The sequence below is a fragment of the Protopterus annectens genome, chromosome 9.part0 (assembly GCF_019279795.1).
Source record: "Protopterus annectens isolate FY-2018-M chromosome 9.part0, PAN1.0, whole genome shotgun sequence".
In the NCBI taxonomy this organism is placed as follows: domain Eukaryota; kingdom Metazoa; phylum Chordata; order Ceratodontiformes; family Protopteridae; genus Protopterus; species Protopterus annectens.
In genome coordinates, this window is record NC_056743.1 from 1,004,094,515 (window position 1) to 1,004,115,775 (window position 21,261).

The window sequence follows — 21,261 nt, forward strand, 5'->3', positions numbered from 1 at the left end:
TATCTCCTTAATTAGGGGCTCTCAACCTCATCCGGACAGGGGCTCTCAACCTCCTCCAGACAAAAGGCCCAGGGTTGAGCCCTCTGATCCCCACTCCTCAGATGAGGCCTCAGATGGTTCTTCTACTCTCTCGGACCACCAGGAGGAGGCTTTTTCGGCCTACGAGGATTCTGATGCAGAGGAATCTATTCCTTTGGCCTCCCCTCCTGAAGAGTTTTCCTTTGGGGAGACACTCCACACTATGAGAGAGCATTTCCAGTGGCAGGGCCAGGAATTCTCTGATTCCAGGAAGAGATTAAGGACCTTCTTGCATTTGCCTCAGCATAGACCTTTGGCTATTCCTCCTGTTTTAAATGTCATTGATGATGTGGACTCTGAGTCTAGCACAACCCCTGATACTCTTCCTCCGGCTCCTGTCAAACCCGATAGGTACTACAGGGTCCCGGACTCACATCTTCACCTTTACAAGGCCCACTCTGCTGATCCAGAAACTATTTCCCAGGGCCCTAAAGGGGTTGCAGCTGCCACTACTAAAAATCCTCTCCCCTCTGAAAGGGAGTCTAGAGCTTTAGAGAGATGGGGTAAAAAAGTGTATACTTCTGCTACTCTTTCTATGAGGGCATTGAATTGTCAATTTCATATGATACAGTACCAAGAGTATTTGTTAGATGAATTGCATAAAAAACTGTCTTCACCTGAACCCTAGATCGCAAATCACTTCAGGATCTGGTACATAACTCCCAACAGGTTAGCAACCATTTCTTGCAATGTGGTTATGATGCATTGGAAGCTTCATGTAGGTCAGCTATGACTGGCGCAGTCATCGTAGGCATGCTTGGCTGAAGGAACAATCTCTGCCAGACCATGTCAAAGCAAAGCTTCTGGATGCTCCACTGGAAAAGCAAAAGTTATTTGGCTCCACTGCTCAGGAGGTCCTAAAGAAAGTTGAAGAAAAGGCAAAATCTGTACAAACTGTCAAAGATTTTCTCCAAGTCCAACCACCAAGATTCAGCAGGAATTGGCCTTCCAAAAATTGGTCCTTTCCAGACACAGAGAGGTTTCAGAGAGGCAAGAACAGGCGTGCCAGAGGTAGAGGGCAAGCTAGAGGCTCCTACAGAAGGCGTCAATGGCAGCCTCCCAACCAGAGAGGTAATGCAGGACCTGCAACTGCTGCACAAGGACAGGCTCAATGACTTTACTTTGACACCGCCAACCAGGGCTCAATTGGAAGCACCCTTGGGCGGAAAGCTTTCTTTATTCTCAGAAAATTGGCACAGTATTACAAGGGACAAATGGACACTACAAATAATAGACAAAGGATACAGGTTCCATTTTCACACATTACCAGAAAGAAAAGGCATGCCAGACCTGCCACCAAATCAAAGGGCAGAGGCTTTGAAACAAATCTCCAGCTTAATGCAAATGAAAGCTATAGAAAAGGTTCCTCTCTCAGAACAAGGCCAAGGATTTTATTCCAGACTTTTCCTTGTGCCAAGAAAAGAAAAACAATGGAGGCCTATTCTCGACTTGTCCACACTGAATACTTATCTCAGTGTACCAAAGTTCAAAATGCTGACTCTACAGCAGCTCCTTCCCATGCTGGGCAAGGGGTCTTGGCTGGTAACTCTAGACCTCAAGGAGGCATACCTGCATGTCCCTATCAGACAAAGTTGCAGAAGACACCTCAGATTTCTTGCAGGTTCAGAGCATTATCAATTCTCAGCAATGCCCTTTAGCTTATCTACTGCGCCCAGAGTATTCACGAAATGCCTGGCATCAGTAATTGCACACTGCAGACTTCAGGAGATTCAAATATACCCATATCTGGACGACTGCCTTATACAAGCGGACAGCCAACAAACTTTGGTAAAACATTTGAATTACGCCATTCACCTACTTCAGGCCCTGGGATATACAGTCAACATCCACAAATCAAGACTTGTTCCATCCCAAAGAATAACCTTTCTGGGTGCGAATCTAGATACAACCACCCATATGGCTTTCCTCACAGAAGAAAAACAGTCAACTACCAGATTACTTCAAAAGTCTGACAAGAAAAACTCAGCTGACTGCAAGGAAAATCCTGCAGGCCCTGGGTTACATGGCTTTTTGCATCCTTCTGATTCCACAAGCAAGGCTGCATGTGAGGAAGCTACAATGGTACCTAAGGAGTTTATGGTCTCAGCACAGTCACAGCTTGGAAACTTTGATACCACTCATCCCATGCCTTCAAAGGGAATTTTTGTGGTGGGCTCAAGCAAGCCAGTCAAACAGGGGTCTGCCCTTCAGCAAACCAATAGCCAGCCAAACCATTACAACGGACGCTTCAGACCACGGATGGGGATCGCACATGGAGGGCAGATGCATTCAAGGTCTATGGTCACAAAAAGAGCTACGCATGCACATAAACCACAAGGAACTTCTGGCAGTGATACATGCAGTCGAAGCCTTCAAACCTTTTCTGCATCAAGGCCACCTACTAATAAGGACAGACAACACCACAGTTATGTGGTACATAAACAAGCAAGGAGGCACCCATTCATATCCTCTTTGCAGACTGGCAATGAATCTATGGGAACTTTCCTTGAAACTCAACATAGAGCTGCAATCTCAATTTGTGCCAGGAAAGACAATATACTGGCGGACAGCTTAAGCAGAAATATCATGGATGCACACGAATGGATGCTGCACCCAGACATCTTTCTACAGATAACACAATCATGGGGCAGGCCGGACATGGATCTTTTTGCCTCCCCCCACAATCATCAGCTGAAGAAATTCTGCTCAAGGACATACCACCCACAAGCATGGAAAGTGGACGCCCTCTCTTTCAGCTGGAGAACTCTAACAGTGTATGCATTTCCACCTCTCCCATTAATGACCAAGGTCTTACTGAAGATCAGGACAGAGCAGCCAAAAGTGATTCTGATAGCTCCGGACTGGTCAAGACAGCACTGGTACCCACTGTTAAAGAGCATGTCACGCACGAAACCATGGCCTCTTCCTCAATGGCCACTGCTCCTGACGCAGCACAATTACAAAACTCTGCATTCCAACCTGAAAACCTTGCAACTAACAGCCTGGAAAATACCTTGATTCCTCCTCAGGATAGGCTATCCCAGAGAGTAAAGGATATTATCATGGAAGCTTGCCGGCCTTCCACAAGAAAGGCATATTCAGCAAAATGGAAAAGATTTCTCATTTGGAACACCACAAAGGGCCTAGATGTGACAGTGATGAACATGGCACGTATCCTGGAATACTTGGCAGAAATGTTCCACAATGGTCTGTCGTACTCTTCCATTAAAATTCATGCTTCAGCAATTTCAGCAGAGTACAATACTGATCCACCTGTCTTCTCACATCCTCTCCTAAGGCAGTTTCTTAGAGGGATTAAAAACATCAAGCCTCCAAGGACACCACCACTGCCTACTTGGGACCTTAACTTCGTGTTGGAAAAACTAACACTGCCTCCCTTTGAACCAGCAGCATCTGCAGAGCTACAGTTCTTGTCTTGGAAGACTGCCTTCCTTCTGGCCATAACCTCAGCAAGAAGAGTATATGAGTTACAGGCCCTCATGGCAGTACAGCCATTTACTATTTTTCATCAGGACAGAGTCTCATTGAGAACCAATCCTACATTTATGCCAAAGGTGGTATCCAGGGTCTCATTAAACCAAGCTATTCATTTGCCTACCTTCTTTCCGAATCCACAAAACAAAGGGGAGAAACTTCTGCACACCCTGGGCATACACAGACAGTTGCGCTACTACTTGGACAGAACTAAAAAATACAGAAAAACTGACCAGCTGTTGGTAGCATATGCTGCTAGTGCACAAGGAAAAGCAATTTCCAAACAGACAATCCCAAAATGGATAGGGAATTGCATTCGTTTTTGTTGGTCCTTTCATGGAAAAACTGTGCCAGCTAACATTAGACCTCATTCCACGAGAGCCACAGCCACCTCCACAGCCTTCTTAAGAGGGGTGGCTACCAAGGACATTTTAGAAGCTGCTACATGGAGCTCCGTGCATACATTTTCCAAGCATTACAATTTAACTTTATATTCCAGATCCAGAGCAGGCTTTGCTACGGCAGTCCTGCAGGGCATTTTAGCTACACCATCCTATACATAGATCCTCCACCCCCAGATTGGCTATGGTATTCTACCCATATGTGATGACTGCAGATGCATCCTCGAAGGACATAGTACAGTTTTGTACCTACCATAAATGTAGATGTCCGATAGGTATGCATCTGCAGTCAGGTTTTCCCTACCTCCTTCCCCTCTGTGGTATTTCTTGGGTAATACTCCCTCTTATAGCTAGCTGGGGTTATCTATTATGGTGTATTTGTTTTTTATTACTGTGCATGTTTGGAATATTTTGCATTTCTCCAAATTTAGCCTTCCTTAGAGGGCACCTGGCATCTGGGGCAAGAAAAACTGAGGAAGATGGCATCGGCTGACTCTTTTATACCCCAGGCGCTCTGACGTTGGGGAAAGGGCGACATCAGCCGATGCCGGACCCAGACTTTGGAATCCGGCCGACCGAAGGGCTGCCTGAGGCAGGACAACCCATATGTGATGACTGCAGATGCATACCTATCGGACATCTACATTTATGGTAGGTACAAAACTGTACTTTTCTACTTCTTCTGCGTTCCAAGCCAAACTGCTCCTTGATAACATTTGTGCAGCAGCCACTTAGCCAAAACCTCATACCTTTATCACCCATTACAAAGTTGATAAGGCCTCCAGGGACAGGGCTTCCTATGGATCTACGGTCCTGAAGAATATACTCCCATGAGCCACCTGAGGTTGATGGTGCTAGGGATGCTACCCATCAGTCAAGAATGAATGGCGAGATTGAACAACTTCACATTAAGAAGTTATGTACTCACCATAACATTCCATGTGAGTTGTTCATCTTGCCTTCATTCTTACGTCCCTTCCTCCTTCCCCCTCCTGGCTGATAGTTGACCTAGATGTTGGTCTCATCCTGGTTGCTCAATGTCTTCTTCGTTTCCATAGGGAGATAGCTTATTTATATGGTTATAGTACTTGCAGCAAACAAGATCTGAGGTAATTCACAGTGCATCATGGGATAGGGGCTTGGCCTCGAGCTACTGGAAGACCTCGAGCTTTGCATATGGCCATACCAGAGCGGATGGATCGGCTCCGAACCCATCAGTCAAGAATGAAGGAGAGATGAACAACTCACATGGAACGTTATGGTGAGTACATAGCTGCTTCTTATACCAGCCACAGTGCAATAATGACACAGATGTGATGGCCAAATGTAAGTCTAACCATTACTTGACCGCATTTGCTGGCAGGAAGAAAGGAACATTTAGCGAGCAGAGTTGCAATATCTGATATGCTGTCAGTACACTGCATAAGCAAACAGCAACGGTAGGGGTATTGTACATTATATTGATAACAGTCAAGAAAAGAGCCTGTGCGATTAAAGAAAACACACCATGTTTGTTTGTGTCTTTCGGCTTTTCCCCGGTTAGGAGTCGCCACAGTGGAACTCCGGTCCACTAATGATTGGTAGTGGATTTTTACATACCGGGTTACCAGCCCTGATGCACAACCTTCAACGAAGGCACGCCCCATTCACGTGTGCCTCCACACAGAAGACGCTCTAACTGAGAATCGAACGGGACAACGTCTTGCTACGAGGCGACAGCGCTACCGCAGCACCACCACTGCAGTTCAAAGAAAACACACCATGTAACTTTTTAAAACCATTATGGGGCATATTTCAGGATCGGAAAACAGGCGATAATCCAGTGACAAATCTGGTTGCGATAATACGCAAGTGCCAGTATTTTTAATATGTGTTGCTTTTTTGATTGCATTCACTGTTGTAACCTGCGTTTACTCCATCCTTCCCTTCATTTCATTCCTTAGCTTCCTAGGTTTGGGATGAATTCCATTCCATCCAATGCTTTCTTCTTTTTCCTCCCTGTCCCTCTTCCTGTTGATATTGATGCTTCTTGAAGTGGGAGATCAGAGATGTGAGGTGATCCTCTAAGTCAGGGGGTTGTTCCCTCCATGTCCACTCAGTCTGATGCTAGGGTTGGGTTCCTGGCATAATCAGGGCTGGCAAAATCTAAAAATGGTTTAATCTGAAGCCCTTCTTATACCATTGACATCCTTATGTGACAGTGGGATGGAGACAGCCAAAGGCTATTGGGGGAAGGCACAGCTCTGGAAATCAGGCCTACTGTTGAGCTACCCTTTAAACAAGGATATCCCACAGATAATGACTTCAGCGTCTGCATTTATGGTAAGCTGCAAATACAGATGCATTTTTGTCTGGCTGTATGACACACAACGATGGAACTTTGACTGAAGCCCAGGCAACAGACGTGCATTTAGCAGCTTTGATACTGGAGGTGCCTGGCAGGGATGTAGACAACTGAATGTGGGTGCTGCCTGCTTGCCTCCCCAGGTGGGAAGGAGGGTTGTATGACTGTAGGCAAGATATTCCACAGATTTTTACTGCAACAATGAATGTACTTGAAAAGCAGCATTTATGGAAAGCTGCTAACACAGCTGTATTTTTGTCTGTCTCCATGACAGAAAGATGGAGCCTTGAATGCAACACAAGTGACCAAAATATTAACTGCCCTGATACCTGAGGAGCTGGGAAGGGAGACAGAGTAGTGAAGGGGTGTGGTCTACCCTTCTCTCCCAAGAGGGGGGTACATGTACTGTGCAGGTGTTTTTTGTCCCTCCCCGCTGCCCCCAATAGAGACTGGGAAAACACCTTCCGCATGCTTTTTGGTTGGATCGAGTCTATACAAAGGAAGCATCTTTGATAGTGTGAAGGTAGGTCCTTCACAGTCAGCCCATTGCATATCCTCTTCCCTCACATTAAGCCGGGTGTCTTCAGGGATGTTAGGAAGAAACACAATCCACCCTGATGTCTGCCTTGATGGTGACACCTCTCTGTAGACCCTTGTTACAGTAATGGGGAATGAATGAGGCGGTGCCTCTATGGACCCTGGTAATTACCGCCCCTTAAGCTTAACAAGCCTGGTCTGCAAAGCTATGGAGAGGATCATAATGGAACTCATAAACAAGGACATAGGGGACTTGCAGACCTTGGACCCAACCCAGTTTGGCTTTGTCAAGGGCAGATCTTGCCTTTTGAACTTGGTCGACTTCTTCGAAACAGTCACCAAGGCCATTGATGAGGGAAAGGCAGTCCATACAGCCTACCTTGACCTTGCAAAAGCTTTCGACACAATACCCCACTCGGGTATTATAGAGAAACTTACCAGCTTAAATGTAAACCCATATGTCACAAGATGGGTTGCAAACTGGCTAAAGGACAGAACCCACAGGGTTAGAGTTGCTGGAGCCATGTCAGACTCCAAGCCAGTTACAAGTGGAGTCCCACAGGGCTCAGTCCTTGGCCCCCTATTGTTCTGCATCTACTTCTCAGAAGTACAGGCAAACATAGGAGGACTATGGCTGACAAAGTTTGCGAATGACTGCAAACTGGGTGCCATAGTGGATAGTACATCGGACACAGACATCCTTCAGAGGGGTCTCACGGAAACTGATAGCTGGTGCCAGAGCCATGGCCTGAAGTTAAATGCAAAAAAGTGTATAGTCATACCCTTCGGGAAAAACAAGGTAACCCCAAGCTACCATATAGGTGGCAACCCACTAAGCACAGAAGAGGTTATCAGGACCTGGGGACCCAGGTTGACAGTGGCCTCTCGTTTGGCGCTCACGTTGCTAAAGTGGTTCGAAAGACCTTCTACATTGCCCACCTGATCATGAAGGGATTCACATCCAGATCAAGTGAGGTCATTGTTCCCTTGTACTCTTCACTTATCAGACCAATGATCAAGTACAATGCCCCATTCGGAATGTATCTCACCCGACACCTGCAGCAATTGGAGAGACCCCAAAAGTTCCTCACCAAAAGGATAAAGAGACTCCAAAACCTGTCATATGCTGCCAGACTGAAGAAACTCCAACTCTATTCAGTTGCATACCGTCTGCTTAGAGGTGACCTGTGCCTGACATACAAGGCCATGACCAACCCGGAATTAATGGACATGCTCCACCTCAAAAAATCCAAATCCACCAAAACCACTAGAGCAAGAGACTTAAACCTTAGCACGGATATAAATAGGACGTGCTGGAGGGATAGATTTATCACCCAGAGACTCCCCATGCTGTGGAATAAAATCCCGGTCCATGTGAGGCAGAGTACCTCGCTGGCTCTTTTCAAGAGAAATCTTGACCGGTGGATGGGAGATCGTAGGTTTACCCCGGGAATCATCTCTGTGTCAGTACTGGACAGAGGCACAACAAACTAATGGGCACAGTATTTCTAACATAAGGGGCGGCGTAAGCCACATAACTTTGGGCTAGGCTTATAAATGCCCTAGGGTAGTTAGCCTAGTATAAACCTATGAACCTATAATGAATGACACATTTGGCTTGGAGGAGCTGATGATGAGCAGGCACCGGGTATGTGTCTGGCAGAAAAAAAAGTTCCTAACACAGTTGTCCTTTCCTAAATGTTTTGTGTGTTTTTTGAAAGTAAAGGGGTATAGAAAACGTATTCATACTGCGGAGTTTGTAAGGAGGGTGGCGGTATATTAAAGAATTTTGTTGAAAGGGAAGAGTGAGGAGGGTGTGTTTTCCAGTTCATAAGTATTTTTTACAATGCCTTGGGCATTAGTGGTAAATTTGGAAGTGTTTTATTGACATTTATATTCTGGCAGATTATTAGAAACCTTTTTTGTTTCAGGTTTGAATTTCAAAGCTGCTATCACCTGTAAGGACAGTCCTTTTATGTCAGTATTGATATACTTGACAAAAAAGTATCTGTAAAAGGAAGAATAGTCATTCTCCAGTTTTCTCTTGTGTCACTACTGTGGAATCGTTAGACCATTCATAAAAGTTCTATCACTGCTTTGCCTGCAAAGTTCTACATCAGACTATTTTTCAGTTTGGTAGTTGCTTCTGTTCATCATTCTTTGCCTGTCAAATTTTATCTCTTAAGCACTTTTTCACTTTTACTCTTGTGAGCAGTAAATTATACCACAGAATAAGCTTCATGCTGTGTACATGCACTGCTGGCCCACCTGTCTCCCAAACTCAGCCACTCACTCTTACAGCTTTGGCCTACAAATGGCATGTCATGTTTTGTCTGTAAGACATTGGTAAGGAAAGTGTGGGTTATTGCTGTGTCTTCATCATTATTTAATGACAAGGCATCCTCTTTTCCTGAACAACAGAGAAGCAGATCTTTTTTATTTTAAGAGTATTTCCATGATGATGGAATTTCATTTTTAACAATTATTTGATTAAGCATTCTATGTAAAATATTATTTTTTCAGGCAGTAGTTTATGCCTTTCAGGCAAAATGACATTCCACTCCTGGAGCTTTAATCTTTAATTTCTAATTTGTTCATTAGCTTCATATCTACTTTACCTCTTTAAGCTCATCTTCATTTGATGTGGTTATTAGTACAGATATTAGGACACTTCTCTTCTTTCATTTAATTCCCCTATCTTTTATTGCACAATGTTTTCAAAAGAAGGCGTACATTGTATAAAATGCTATCAGTGCTAATATCTTTCATGTTATTTCTAGTATGTTGTATTTAATTTTTATTTGAAAAGACTTTTGAATGCCCTACTAGTATAGGTTGTCCTGAAGTTATTCGATAACTGTTCCATTTATAGTTTTCTTGAGTTTTGTTTTATGATGTAAAATTTGGTGATCTAAGGACATTTCCACTGAAAATGCTGCATCATCTTTTAACAATGGTGTCCTCAAAGCAAAACTCCTCCATATGGGAATTGGGAGATTAAGTATCATCATCATCATCTGATGCATAGGTAACAGTAGAATGAATTGGGGAAGAATAAGCCAAAGAGTCATCTCCATCTTTTATTCCATTCTGTTCCTTTTAGTAGGTGGAGAAAAGGAAAATAGGAGAGAGGTAGCAGTATCAAGAAAGTAAGAAAGCTGCTTTATTTATTTATTTTACATTTGTTGACCAGGATAGTCCGACTGGATACATGTCCATTTTCAGCGGAGGCCCTGGGAGAAAAGCTCCACAATAATAATAGTAATAGTACAATAATATTCCAAGGGAGCAAAGGATATAGTAGATACAATATGTCAGATAGTTCACCACAGTAGGAACACACAGACAACTGCTAAATGTTAATAGAGTGAAAAAAAGAAATAGAATCATTACACAAATTTAGAGCACATTAGGGGGAACTACAGTATAGAGAAATGATAAACTCGGCAGGCGTAACTGTATATTAAGGTATGACAAATCAGATGAGTTAAGTATCTGCTTGCTGATAGTCTACTAGCTAAGAAAAGACCAAAAATGTTGACTTTAGTTAGGGTTTAGGCATGGACAGAGCCAGTTAGCCCTTAAGTATTTTTGAGGCCTTTTTTAAATAGGGGAAGAGATAGTTCTTGGGTAATGTTTGCAGGAAGAAGGTTTCAAATTTTACCCACTGAGTTAGGAAATGGGGAATCACCTGCTGTATTATTGGATTTTAGGGTTTGGAATGATAGCTTGTTGGATGAACAAGTGGTCTGATAGCATTATGTGTGCTAATAATACTCTTAAGGCTTGAGGTTTTGTCCAGATGGTTAAGTATTTTGTGAGCTGGTTAAACTTTAGTAGGGAAGGAAATTCCAGCCAGTCAAGTTCAGTTAGGTTTTTGCAGTGGTGCGTCCTGTATGCCATACCTGTGGTGAATCTAGCTATATAGTAGTAACAGGAAGATAGTTTGCCGAGGTTAGCTTTAGTGAGATTTATAAATACTGGTGAGGCATAAAAGAGAGTGGAGAGAAGATTGGTTCAGGCAATAGCACACCTAGCAAAAGGGGATAGGAAATGTTTGGCCTTGTAGAGGGATTCTATTTTTTTGTTGACTGACTTAATAGTGTGGTCTATGTGCGCATCAAAGTTGAGGTTAGTATCTGCTATTACTCCAAGGAGCTTAGTTTGGTTATCGGGGTAGATTGTACCATTGTTAGACTTAATAGTAAATATTGGAAGAGTGGATCTAGAAGTGGGAGAGAAAAGCAGCAGTTTTGTTTTGTTGGGATTCAAGAGAAGTTGTCGATCAGTTAGCCAGTTTTCAATACTGTTAAAAGTGTTCTGGTTTAGGGATAGCAGATTGCCTGGTGAGATGGAAGAGCAAATCAACGTGGAATCATCTGCATAATGGATACGTTGTGCATTTGGGATAGTAGTATGAAGGTCATTTATGAAGATAGAGAAGAGGAGGGGACCAAGAATGGAGCCCTGAGGGACTCCTAAGGTGACTGGGAGATTTGATGACAGTTTGTCCTGCCATAAGACAGCCTATTGTCTACCCCATAGATAGGACTGAAACCATTGTAGAGAGTGATGGTCCAGGAAGACGGCTTTCAGGGTACTAAGCAGAAGTTGATGATTGACCATATCAAAGGCCTTAGAGAGGTCCAGAAAGAGAGCAGATAATAGCTTGTTCTTGTTGCGATTAAGATCAATGACATTGGTGAATGATAAGAAAGCTGATGTGGTGCTATGGTGTGGTCTGAAGCCATGCTGGGACTCTGTGAGAAGTTTATTGTGGTTGAGGTAGTGCATTATTTGTATGTGGACACACTTTTCCAAAAGTTTTGCTAGAGATGAGAGGATGGCTGTGGGCCTATAGTTGGACAATTCTGTGGAACTTACCTCCTTTATGTAGGGGTATTACATGTGAAATTTTCCATATGGATGGAATGGTTGCCTCGGAAATTAATCTATTAATGAGGGTAGAGACTGGGATAGCAATGGCATCAGCAGCTAATTTCAGGAATTCAGCTGGGAGGTGATCTGCTGCTAGGGAAGTGGGTTTAAGTTTTTTGAGAAGGGTTTATATTAGGGTAGTATGGATAGGTTGGAAGCTAAAGCAGAAATGGGTTGCAAGACGCTTTGAGCTATCAGATTTGTTATTTTCGGTATGGCTTGGGGGGGGACTGGGTGAAGGGGAGGTTAGGCTTGGTAGTAGTGAGTTTGGATGGCTAGTGTCTGGATAGTTTCTGTAAAGAAGCTATTAAGTGTGTTTGCAATAACCACTGGTGTTTTGTCAAGGGCAACTGATGGGGTGGGGGTGATGGTACAACCTGGGTGGAGGAGATTATTTATTCCAGCCCAGAACTTTGGGGGTTTATGTTGATGCTTTTGTTGTAGGTGGGTATAGTAATTTGTTTGTCTGATATAATGGATTTTTTAGTGTCATTCCTTAGCTGACTGTATCTGATTAGATCAGGATCTCTAATATTATGCCAAGTGGACTAGGCCTTGTTCCTATTGGACATTTTGGTTTTCGTAAGTTTCGTTAGCCATGATGCATTTCAAGTTTTGGCACAGATGGTGCGAGTAGGGGCATGGGAGTTAAGGATATTGAGGAATTTAGTGTTAAAGAAGGTCACAGCCTCATCTAGTGGAAATCTTTTAAGTTCAGACCAGTTGACAGCTTTTAGATCTTGTCGAACGTTATCTAGGTTAAAGTTTTTTCTGTTTCATGTCACTTTATAGGTGTGGTGATGGGTGATCTCAGCTTTGAATTTGATGATGTAGGTGAGGCAATGATCACTGAGGTCATCAGGTAGTGTGTCTGAATGGTGCATCTGCGGGTCACCATTTATCAGGATCCAGTCTAGGATACTACCCTTGTCATTATTTTTGCTATACCTAGTGGGGGAGGATATGGTTTGAGTAAAACCTATGGAGGTTTAAGTGGTTTCTGGAAGCCTTGGAAAAACAAGTGTTCCAGTCGTTGTTAAAGTCACCTAAGTTATAATGGTCTCTTGGGGGTGGTTGCAGGCTAGCCAGTGTAGTATATGTTCTAGGGTGCTAACACTTTTTCCCAGGAGGAATATAGATGCAGACAATATATCTGCATTTATTTTTATTTGCAGTTTGATGATGAGAATAGCCTTAGAAAGGCCTGGAGTAAAATCCTGCCACTCCTGCTTGGGATCCCTAACAGACTGAGGTGAAACAGTGAGTCTAGCCTTCTATTTCTTGGATCCAAATTCTGCCTTTACTAAATGAGGAGGTTGTGATTCCTAGCGTACCTCAGTTAAAGAACCAGAAACTTCTTCTCTTACTAGGATTTGAGACACGCAGTTTGGTTCCACCAGTTTAACAAGCCATGGTTCTCCCTTCTTGGGTAAAGCAGACAACAGTACATACATGTGAGATGGCTATGCTATAGCCTCCAACATGGTTGTGATAGAGGGAGCAACAGGTACAGCAAATGCAGCCAGACAGTTCAGGTCTCATCAAGAGAGATGGTAGAAACATCCAGATGCACCATAGCAGTAGTCTCCAGTCTAAGTTTCTTTGGCATCAAAGGGAAGTTGGCTGTCAAGGACTCAAGACTCCACCTTACCCTGAGCAAGAGCTTTGTTTCTCTAGATATTTTTTAACAAGACATGTGCCTAAACAAAATCTTGGACACAAACACCTGACAGATGGACTAATCGCTATAGTTAGGTTCAGTGCCCAGAAAAAAAACAGAAATTTACTGTTGTGATCTATGTGAGAAATCTGGCTCCCACATTCACATTTCCCTGTCTTCAGTGACATGTACAAAACTTATGAATACTTATCCACTCCTTGACAAAGGAACAGACTTGAATCTTAATGCTGGCAGACCAAAGCTGAAGCAACAGTTCAGATCTTTGCTGACATCTCAAAAGTTCTGAGGTACCTTGAATCTGTATGCCTTTTATGTATCACTGCCTCCTTTGTGCTGAGGTCATACTTTGGACATGCTGCATAAGGGGAGGGGGCCCAGGCTTTGGTATGCTGGCCAGGTGTAAGCTGTCCTTGGCATGATGTTCATTAGTTAATAATACTACAGCAATGATCAGTTAGACGTCTACCATTAATTTAAGTTGTTATACAGCTGTACTTTATTCATAACGAAGTATGTTGTAGTCAAAAACTTACCCAGAAAAGTGTATTTAAAAATACTAGAAGTTATCACTCCCAGCTGTTCACAGAAATTTTCCTCACTTGTAATTTGATAATATTTTTATCACCAGGGCCATATACTTGGATGAAGAAGGAAACTCTTGCCAGAACAAAATTACTGTGAGGAGCCACAGTCAGTAGCTTTCCACTCATCTGCCATCTTACATAAGACCCCATTAACCCCCAAGTTTATCAAAAGGTGCATTATCATCTCAGCTGTTCCTCCAACCATCTTATGAAAATTGCTCATAAGAAAAATGATGAAAAAATAGCTGTCCTGTGAGCTACAGCTTTCCAGAAAAATATTTAAAGTGCTGTTGAAGTAATTTAATTTCTGATCTCAATCCTTAATTGTTTTGACAAATAATTTTCTATTCCTAAACTTATAGACTCTGTAAAGTCTTAATGTTGTCCCTCTATAAAAAGACAACCTTGGTTGACTGGTCAAACTACCAGTGTGTAATTCTGGTAGCCTGTCCTTCACTTAAAAATGTGCACCACACTAAAATCCTTGAAGTGTTATTTATAAACCATTTTTAATGCATTTACCAATGAAGAGTCTCCTTGTCAGCTCTAAGTATGCTTTGAAGCTAAATGTGGAACTGAGACTGTAGAAGCAGTTTAAGAACAGACTTTTTGGATCTTTTGCAAGCATTTAGTACTGTAATCCATCACAGCTTGTCATGTCTTCTTTAGGGCTGTGATGTTTCTGTACTCATTGCAGTAGTTGATTTAAACTTTATCTTGATGAGCAAACTCAGATGGAGTGATTTAGAACTCTCTCTTATATCAAATCGATGATCTAGCAGGTGTCCTTCAAGGATCCTTATTTGGCTTTTTCTTTCAGTCCTCCGGGTACACCAATGCACATCTCTCTAAGAGTATTCCAGTACACGTATTACTGCACTGTGACAACAAAGAGATGCATAACGTAGAGAGTTATGAGGGAGTCATGCAAAATGACCATTTCATTGTTTTCTCAACATGGTTGGCAAGAAATTCACCGCAAGATCAAAGCTTGATATATAGAGTTGTGATCAGAAATCCAGTCATAATTCTTTGTAGTGCATGGAGTTTTATCTGCTGCATGCACTGCTAATTACAGGAAGGACAAAAAAAATTGCCAAGTGATTTGCAGGCTTTCAAAGCCATAAATCACTTTGTGAGTGCTGTCTAAAAGAAAGTGTAAAAGATTCTGTTAAATTATAAAGTCAGTGACACGTTAATGGCACAGACAGCAAGCAGAAGAAAAAGCAATTTTTATTCTGCTGCTGTTTGAGGACATTTACTGGCAGATTTAACTGTCTAGCACAATACCCTATCTTAACAGCTGAAGCAGGGGGTACATAACATTTGTTAAGATGGAAGTGCTTAACTGATTTTTTTTTTATTTTTTCTTCTTCTGGATAGCTGAGCTTAATCGCCTACCTCCATATACTATAATTTTTTGTTATGCACGGCATTCAGAGCTGTTCTAGCTTCATATTAGGGCATACACTGCAATGAGCAATTATAACACCTTTGAAAGATGTAAAACACTTCTTGCTGCCTCAAAAAAGACACAAGTGTTTAATAGTTTATAAAGCTGTTAGTCCATCAAAGGTACACACATCTTCTGGTCACTGTCTTTGTGGCAGCATTAAGTGTTTTATTGCTTTCCACGCTACTGAACAATTCATGCTCTTCCTATACTTTATTTCCTGCCACTAGTAGTACATGGGGAGCAGCTAAAGTTCTGTGTTTTACAAAGAATTAACAAAGAGCAGGTTGTATGCTCTTAACATGGATGTTGGAGTTCACGTATTAAGCCTCACTTCTGTATGCCCTCAAATCAAATTTCTTGACACCTTAAACTACTATGTAATGTACATAATGTACAGCTTGTCTTTGAGTCTGATACCCCTTTTGGCCATAAAACCTCTCCTAACACAATCATGTGGCCCATTCATTCCCTGAGGGATAAGGGTGGGCTACAGAGAATAGCACATATTTTCCTGTAGGGGACTGGGATTTTTCCTAAACTTAATGCCTTCCCTTGGTTTGTCAGTGTAACTCTTCATCAGACTGAGTAGCCGTTGAGGAACGGCTTGCATACATGAACTACCCCAGATGCATAGAGGTTGACATACTTTCAGCTTTTTTTCCCTCCTAGACTTGGTTTTCCCTTTGAACACCGGCCTCCACTGGCATTCAGCAAGGGACTGTCCCACGTGCTCCCTGTACTCTAAGATGGGCATGCCCATCCTCCCTGTCTGTGCCATCAAACACTTGTGCTGCTAATTAAACTCTTGATTGCCTGGCTCTTAGTCAGGACTTGCATCCCTGTATGGCACCTGCAAGGAATGCACATATTTTCTTGGCACCTGCAAGGAATGCACATATTTTCTTGGCACCTGTAAGGAATGCACATATTTTCTTGACTAATCCTGGCCCCATCCAGCCATCTCATCATTGCTATTACTGATTTTGCCCAAAAATTGAACCTTCTTTTAGTTTACTCTTTCTACTGCTTATAGACTTTTTCTTCTTTTATCAACTTAAGAATTTGGTTAAGTTGATATTTTTTTGTACCTTAAACTGTTGTAATGTACAGATTGTTTGATTATTTCTCTTTCAACCCAGACATCTTGTCATTCTTACTGGCTGTGTCTTTGACAAGGTACCCGCCATTTAGTATTTGTATTAATTGTAATAATCTACCTTATGCATGGTTGTTATTGAGTGTTTGTTTGGGGAATCTCCCCCCTCAATATGCAGGTGTGGCCCTTGAGTTTGAAGATGCAGAAGCATTGTGCAGTCCACCTGTCCATTTCATGTCACTTAAAAGGGGACTTGTATGTAAAAACATATTTCCCATCCATGTTGCACTGAGCTATCATATTTTTTTGAGTGATAAAAAAATCTGCGTTGAACTCAGTTTCTTGTAACATAAGGGTATGTTTCTTTTGAAGGCAACAAGTGTCATCATTGCTGGCTCAGAGGTTGGTCGGTGCTCCTGGTGCAAGCGAGGATCAGAATCATCTCCCAACTGGAACGTTGCAGGTAAATGTGAAAACAGATTCTGAAGAGGATGATTCTTAACTTTCCAGTGCTATTTTAGTCTTAATGCATTAAATATTATTAGATTATTTTTATTTGTGCATCAACTAACAGGGTTGCTATAATGTGGATCCTTTACAGCTTTGACAGTAAAGTAGGGAATAAACTGCAGCAAAGATGTTGGTACCTTAGTAACATGTGGGATACTAAACAATGTGGTTGTAAAAATTAATTTGTTGGGGAAGATTCAGAAATGCAGCAGAAACTTAATCCACTGAACCCTTCACTGAGAGCACTTCAGTATGCACTATGTACTTGAATTGATGTACTGAGCATCCCCAGTGTCATGATTAGCATAACTGCTGATATTCTGTGATGCATTCTTTCATCTTGTGTCTTTTTTAAAATCCTCACTGTCAGAAAATGATCAGTTGTGTGCTGTCTTGAAAACTGCTACCCTTTGCTTTTCTGCACCGTTACCTTCACAATGAGAACTGGCTTTCATGATTCCACCCATCCACTTCAACAACAGGACTAGCAATTTCAAGTGATAGCGTCTCAGTACCTTTTAAGACTTTCCCAGGAACTAAAACTCATCCCCTTATACAGTAATGTACTTAATTTTACCTTACTTTCCAGGTCTTGCTTGCTGCTTTGTACTTCCAGTTTTTTAAGGTGTGTTCCTTGGCTTACTTTGTGAGTTTGTTCCAATTATTTTCTCACGTCTTGAGTATTTTGACAGGATTATACAGTAAGTTACAGTAGATAATTGGATTATTGGTCATTTTGGACTTCATTTGACTTTTTTTTTCTGTTTTGACCTTCCTTGTTACCATCCCGTACTGCTGGGATTGTTTTGCTTTAGAATTGCTTAGTGTTGTATCTGCTTGAGGACATTTTCCAGTACTAAGCTTCTGAAACATCCAGTTTTCAAATTTGATGATTCAGTTGTTAGGTTTGATGGCATTTCTAAGAGGATTTAGTGTTTCCTGCACAAAACAGCATTGTTTCTTGCCATCTGTGATTTATTTAGAGTAAAATGGAGAAAGTTAAGGGGGTGGGCACTGTGGTGCAGCGGTTAGCATTGTCGCCTCTCAGCAAGAGGTTCTCTAGTTCAATTCTCGGCTGGGGTGCTTTCTGTGCAGTCTGCATGTCCTCGTTATGGTCACGTGGGTTTCCTCCCACATTCCAAAGACATGCAGTAGATGGATTGGACAGTCTAAATTGGGCGTAGGTGAGTGTGTGTGTGTGCCAGTGCTGTGTAAACCTTGGCTTGAGGTGATTGTTTCTGCTGAAGTGATACCTGACCCCATGTGCAAAATGGGAAAGGGGGCTGAGAGTGAATGGATTGATGGAGAAAGGTAAGGATGCACATCTTTTGTTGTTTTTTTCCCCACATGTTAAATATATTGCAAATCCCACCCCAATGAACATTCCTACATTGTATGGTGCGTTTGGGAGCTGGAGAACCTTAACTTTACCTTATATGTGCCAGAATTTGTACCCCAGGACTTTATATGGGGGGGAGGGGACAGGGATCCTCATAGGTTATCTTCCTACCATCTCGGCACCGTTAATGAAGGACAAAGAGAGAGAGAAGGTAAGAGAATACTCCCCTTTCTCTTCTTCCAAAGTATGTAGGTTGGACATCCTTGTCCTGTGTCAGGATTCCCCAACACATCTAAGCTAAACCAGGGGAATTCAGTGGCTGCTCTTGATGCATCTTCAGAAGTTTCTGTAGTTCCTGGTCCCCCTAAGTGGAGAGTTAGTAGATGTTCTTTGTGTTTCTCTGTTGTCATCACATTTGGGTTATCCCTGCTGGGGTAGCTCTCGGCCGGCCTGAATACCAAAGACTCAATATTTCTGTGTCGATTGCTGTTGCTTGAAGACTGATGTCAGGTCATCAGTGGTATAAAGGAAGGCAGCCGACGCCATTACATCAGTCTTTCTTCCCATGGAGCTTGAAGCAGAAGCAGTTCGCTAGAGTGCAGGTCAGCTGCTACCCAAATTTAATTTCCAAATTGAAGCTGAAGTCTTCGAAAGCCAAGTACCCCGTTGGGGATAATTTTTTCTTGCACTAACCGATGTCTGAAAACGTTAATAATTGTCTTGCCTGTGGAAAGCAAATACCACACTGGGACTTCCACTCCTACTACGTTACTTGTCTAGGCCCAGACCACGACGTCCCTCATTGTCTGTTCTGTGCTTTAATGCCAGAACTATTCGTCAGTCCTTTATTGTAGCCAGATATTTCCGTTTACATTCCTTGAATTCCAATATGGCTTCCATAAGCCATCTGACAGCAGATCTTCCAAAAAAAGTAAAGATAAAGACAGAGACAGACCGCACAAGACTAAACCTTCTGATGATGCTACCGCCAAGCTGGTTGTCAGCCCTCCGGAATTCAGTGAGGCGCTTTCGCAGCCCCTGATGCCCACTTCAGTTAATTTGCAGGCCTCTACCGAGACCCTTTTGGAGTCCGGTATGCCGCAGAGCTCTTCTTCGTCTAAGGAGCCTAAGGTCATCTCTACCTTGGATGGGTCCGGAGCCGCTGTGTAGGCACCGGCTTCCAAGAAAGTCCTTTGTAACACTGGATCTAGACAAACCGATGCATTCTTTCACTTCTGCCATTCTTTCTAAAACCGAATTCCTTAGGCTCAAGGGTTTAACCACCCCCAAGCAACCGACTTCCAGACATTCTTTAGCGCCTAATCCCTTGCCTCAGTCACAAATGCTTCGAATGGCAGAGGACCTTATGCTGATTAGGGGAAGCCAAGACACTCCCTCAAAAAGAAAAAGTGATCCGTCTCCAGAAGATTTGTCTGAGCAAGAGTCAGATGAATCTGACTATGAAAACATGCAACCCCTCTCCAAATATGAGGATTCTGATGCAGAGGAATCTATTCCTTTAGCCTCTCCCCCAGAGGATTTTTCCTTTGAGGAAGCCCTGCATACTTTAAGGGAGTATTTCCAATGGGAGAGTCAAGACTACCCACAGTCTAAAAAGAGACTCTGAGAGGTCCTGGACCTTCCACAGTACAGGCCTTTAGCCATCCCCCCAGTCCTAGATGTGGTTGATGAGGTCTTCCTTGAATCCGGCTTCACTCCAGACACCCTCCCTCCTGCTCCCAGAAAGCCAGACAGGTACTACTGAGTCCCTGACTCTCACAAATATCTCTCTAAAAACCCAACAGTGGACCTTGAGGTCATTACTCAAGGCCTTAAAGGGGTTAAAGCTACTTCAGCTAAGAATCCCACCCCGTCAGACAGGGATTCCAGAGCACTGGGCAGATGGGGTAAAAAAGTATACACCTCAGCTACAGTTGCTATCAGGGCACTAAGTTGTCAGTTATATGCTTAAATATCAGCAACATACCTTGGATCTCCTTAAACAAAAAAATTTCCTCCTTTCCTGCATGTGCAGAATCTAACGATTTACAGGAATTAATGCACTGTGCTAGTCAAGTAACGAAACACACTTTGCACTGCGGGTTTGAAGCCCTAGAAGCTTCTTGCAGGGCAGTAGTCACTGGATCTGTCATTAGAAGGACATGCATGACTTAAGGAAAAACCCTTGCTAGACCATGTCAAATCAGAATTGTTGGATGCACCCTTGCACACAAAGATAAGAAATACTCAGATTTACCCCTACTTAGACTGCCTTATTCAGGCAGACAGCCAGGAAAAGCTGCTCAAAGACCTGGCCTTTGTAAAGGACCTACTAAGTTCCTTAGGGTACACAATCAATGAAAAGATATCAACAGGTACCCACCAAAATGATAATCTTCCTGGGAGCAAGTCTGGACACAGCATCCCATATGGCATGCCTAGCACCAGAGAAACAAAGTTTCCTATCAGCTTACCTCTCTCAACTGGCCACCAGGCCCCAGCTTTCTGCGAAGGAAATCCTGCAAGCTCTGGGGTTCATGGCATCTTGCATACTCCTTATTTTATATGCCAGACTGCATATGAGGTAACTTCAGGGTACCGAAAGAGTCTTTGGTGTCAACACTCTCAAGATTTGGAGACTCTTTTTACCTACCATTCCTTGCCTGAGGAAGGAATTTCTTTGGTGGGCAACAGCCTGCTCACACAACAAGGGACTGTCCTTCTCCCAGCACCCCACCACCCAGACCCTCATCACAGATGCATCAGACTACGCTTGGGGTGCACACCTGGACAGCAGGTGCA

General features: G+C 42.9%; 1 protein-coding gene across 1 annotated transcript in view; it reads left to right on the forward strand.

The window, feature by feature from the left end:
* The window catches only part of KMT2D (lysine methyltransferase 2D), a 3,358,270-nt gene that overhangs the window by 2,723,816 nt on the left and 613,193 nt on the right, over positions 1 to 21,261 (forward strand). Inside the window, exon 35 of the mRNA XM_044082193.1 lies at positions 16,983 to 17,073. Coding sequence (XP_043938128.1) covers positions 16,983 to 17,073 — 91 coding nt within the window. The remainder of the gene's footprint in view (positions 1 to 16,982; positions 17,074 to 21,261) is intronic.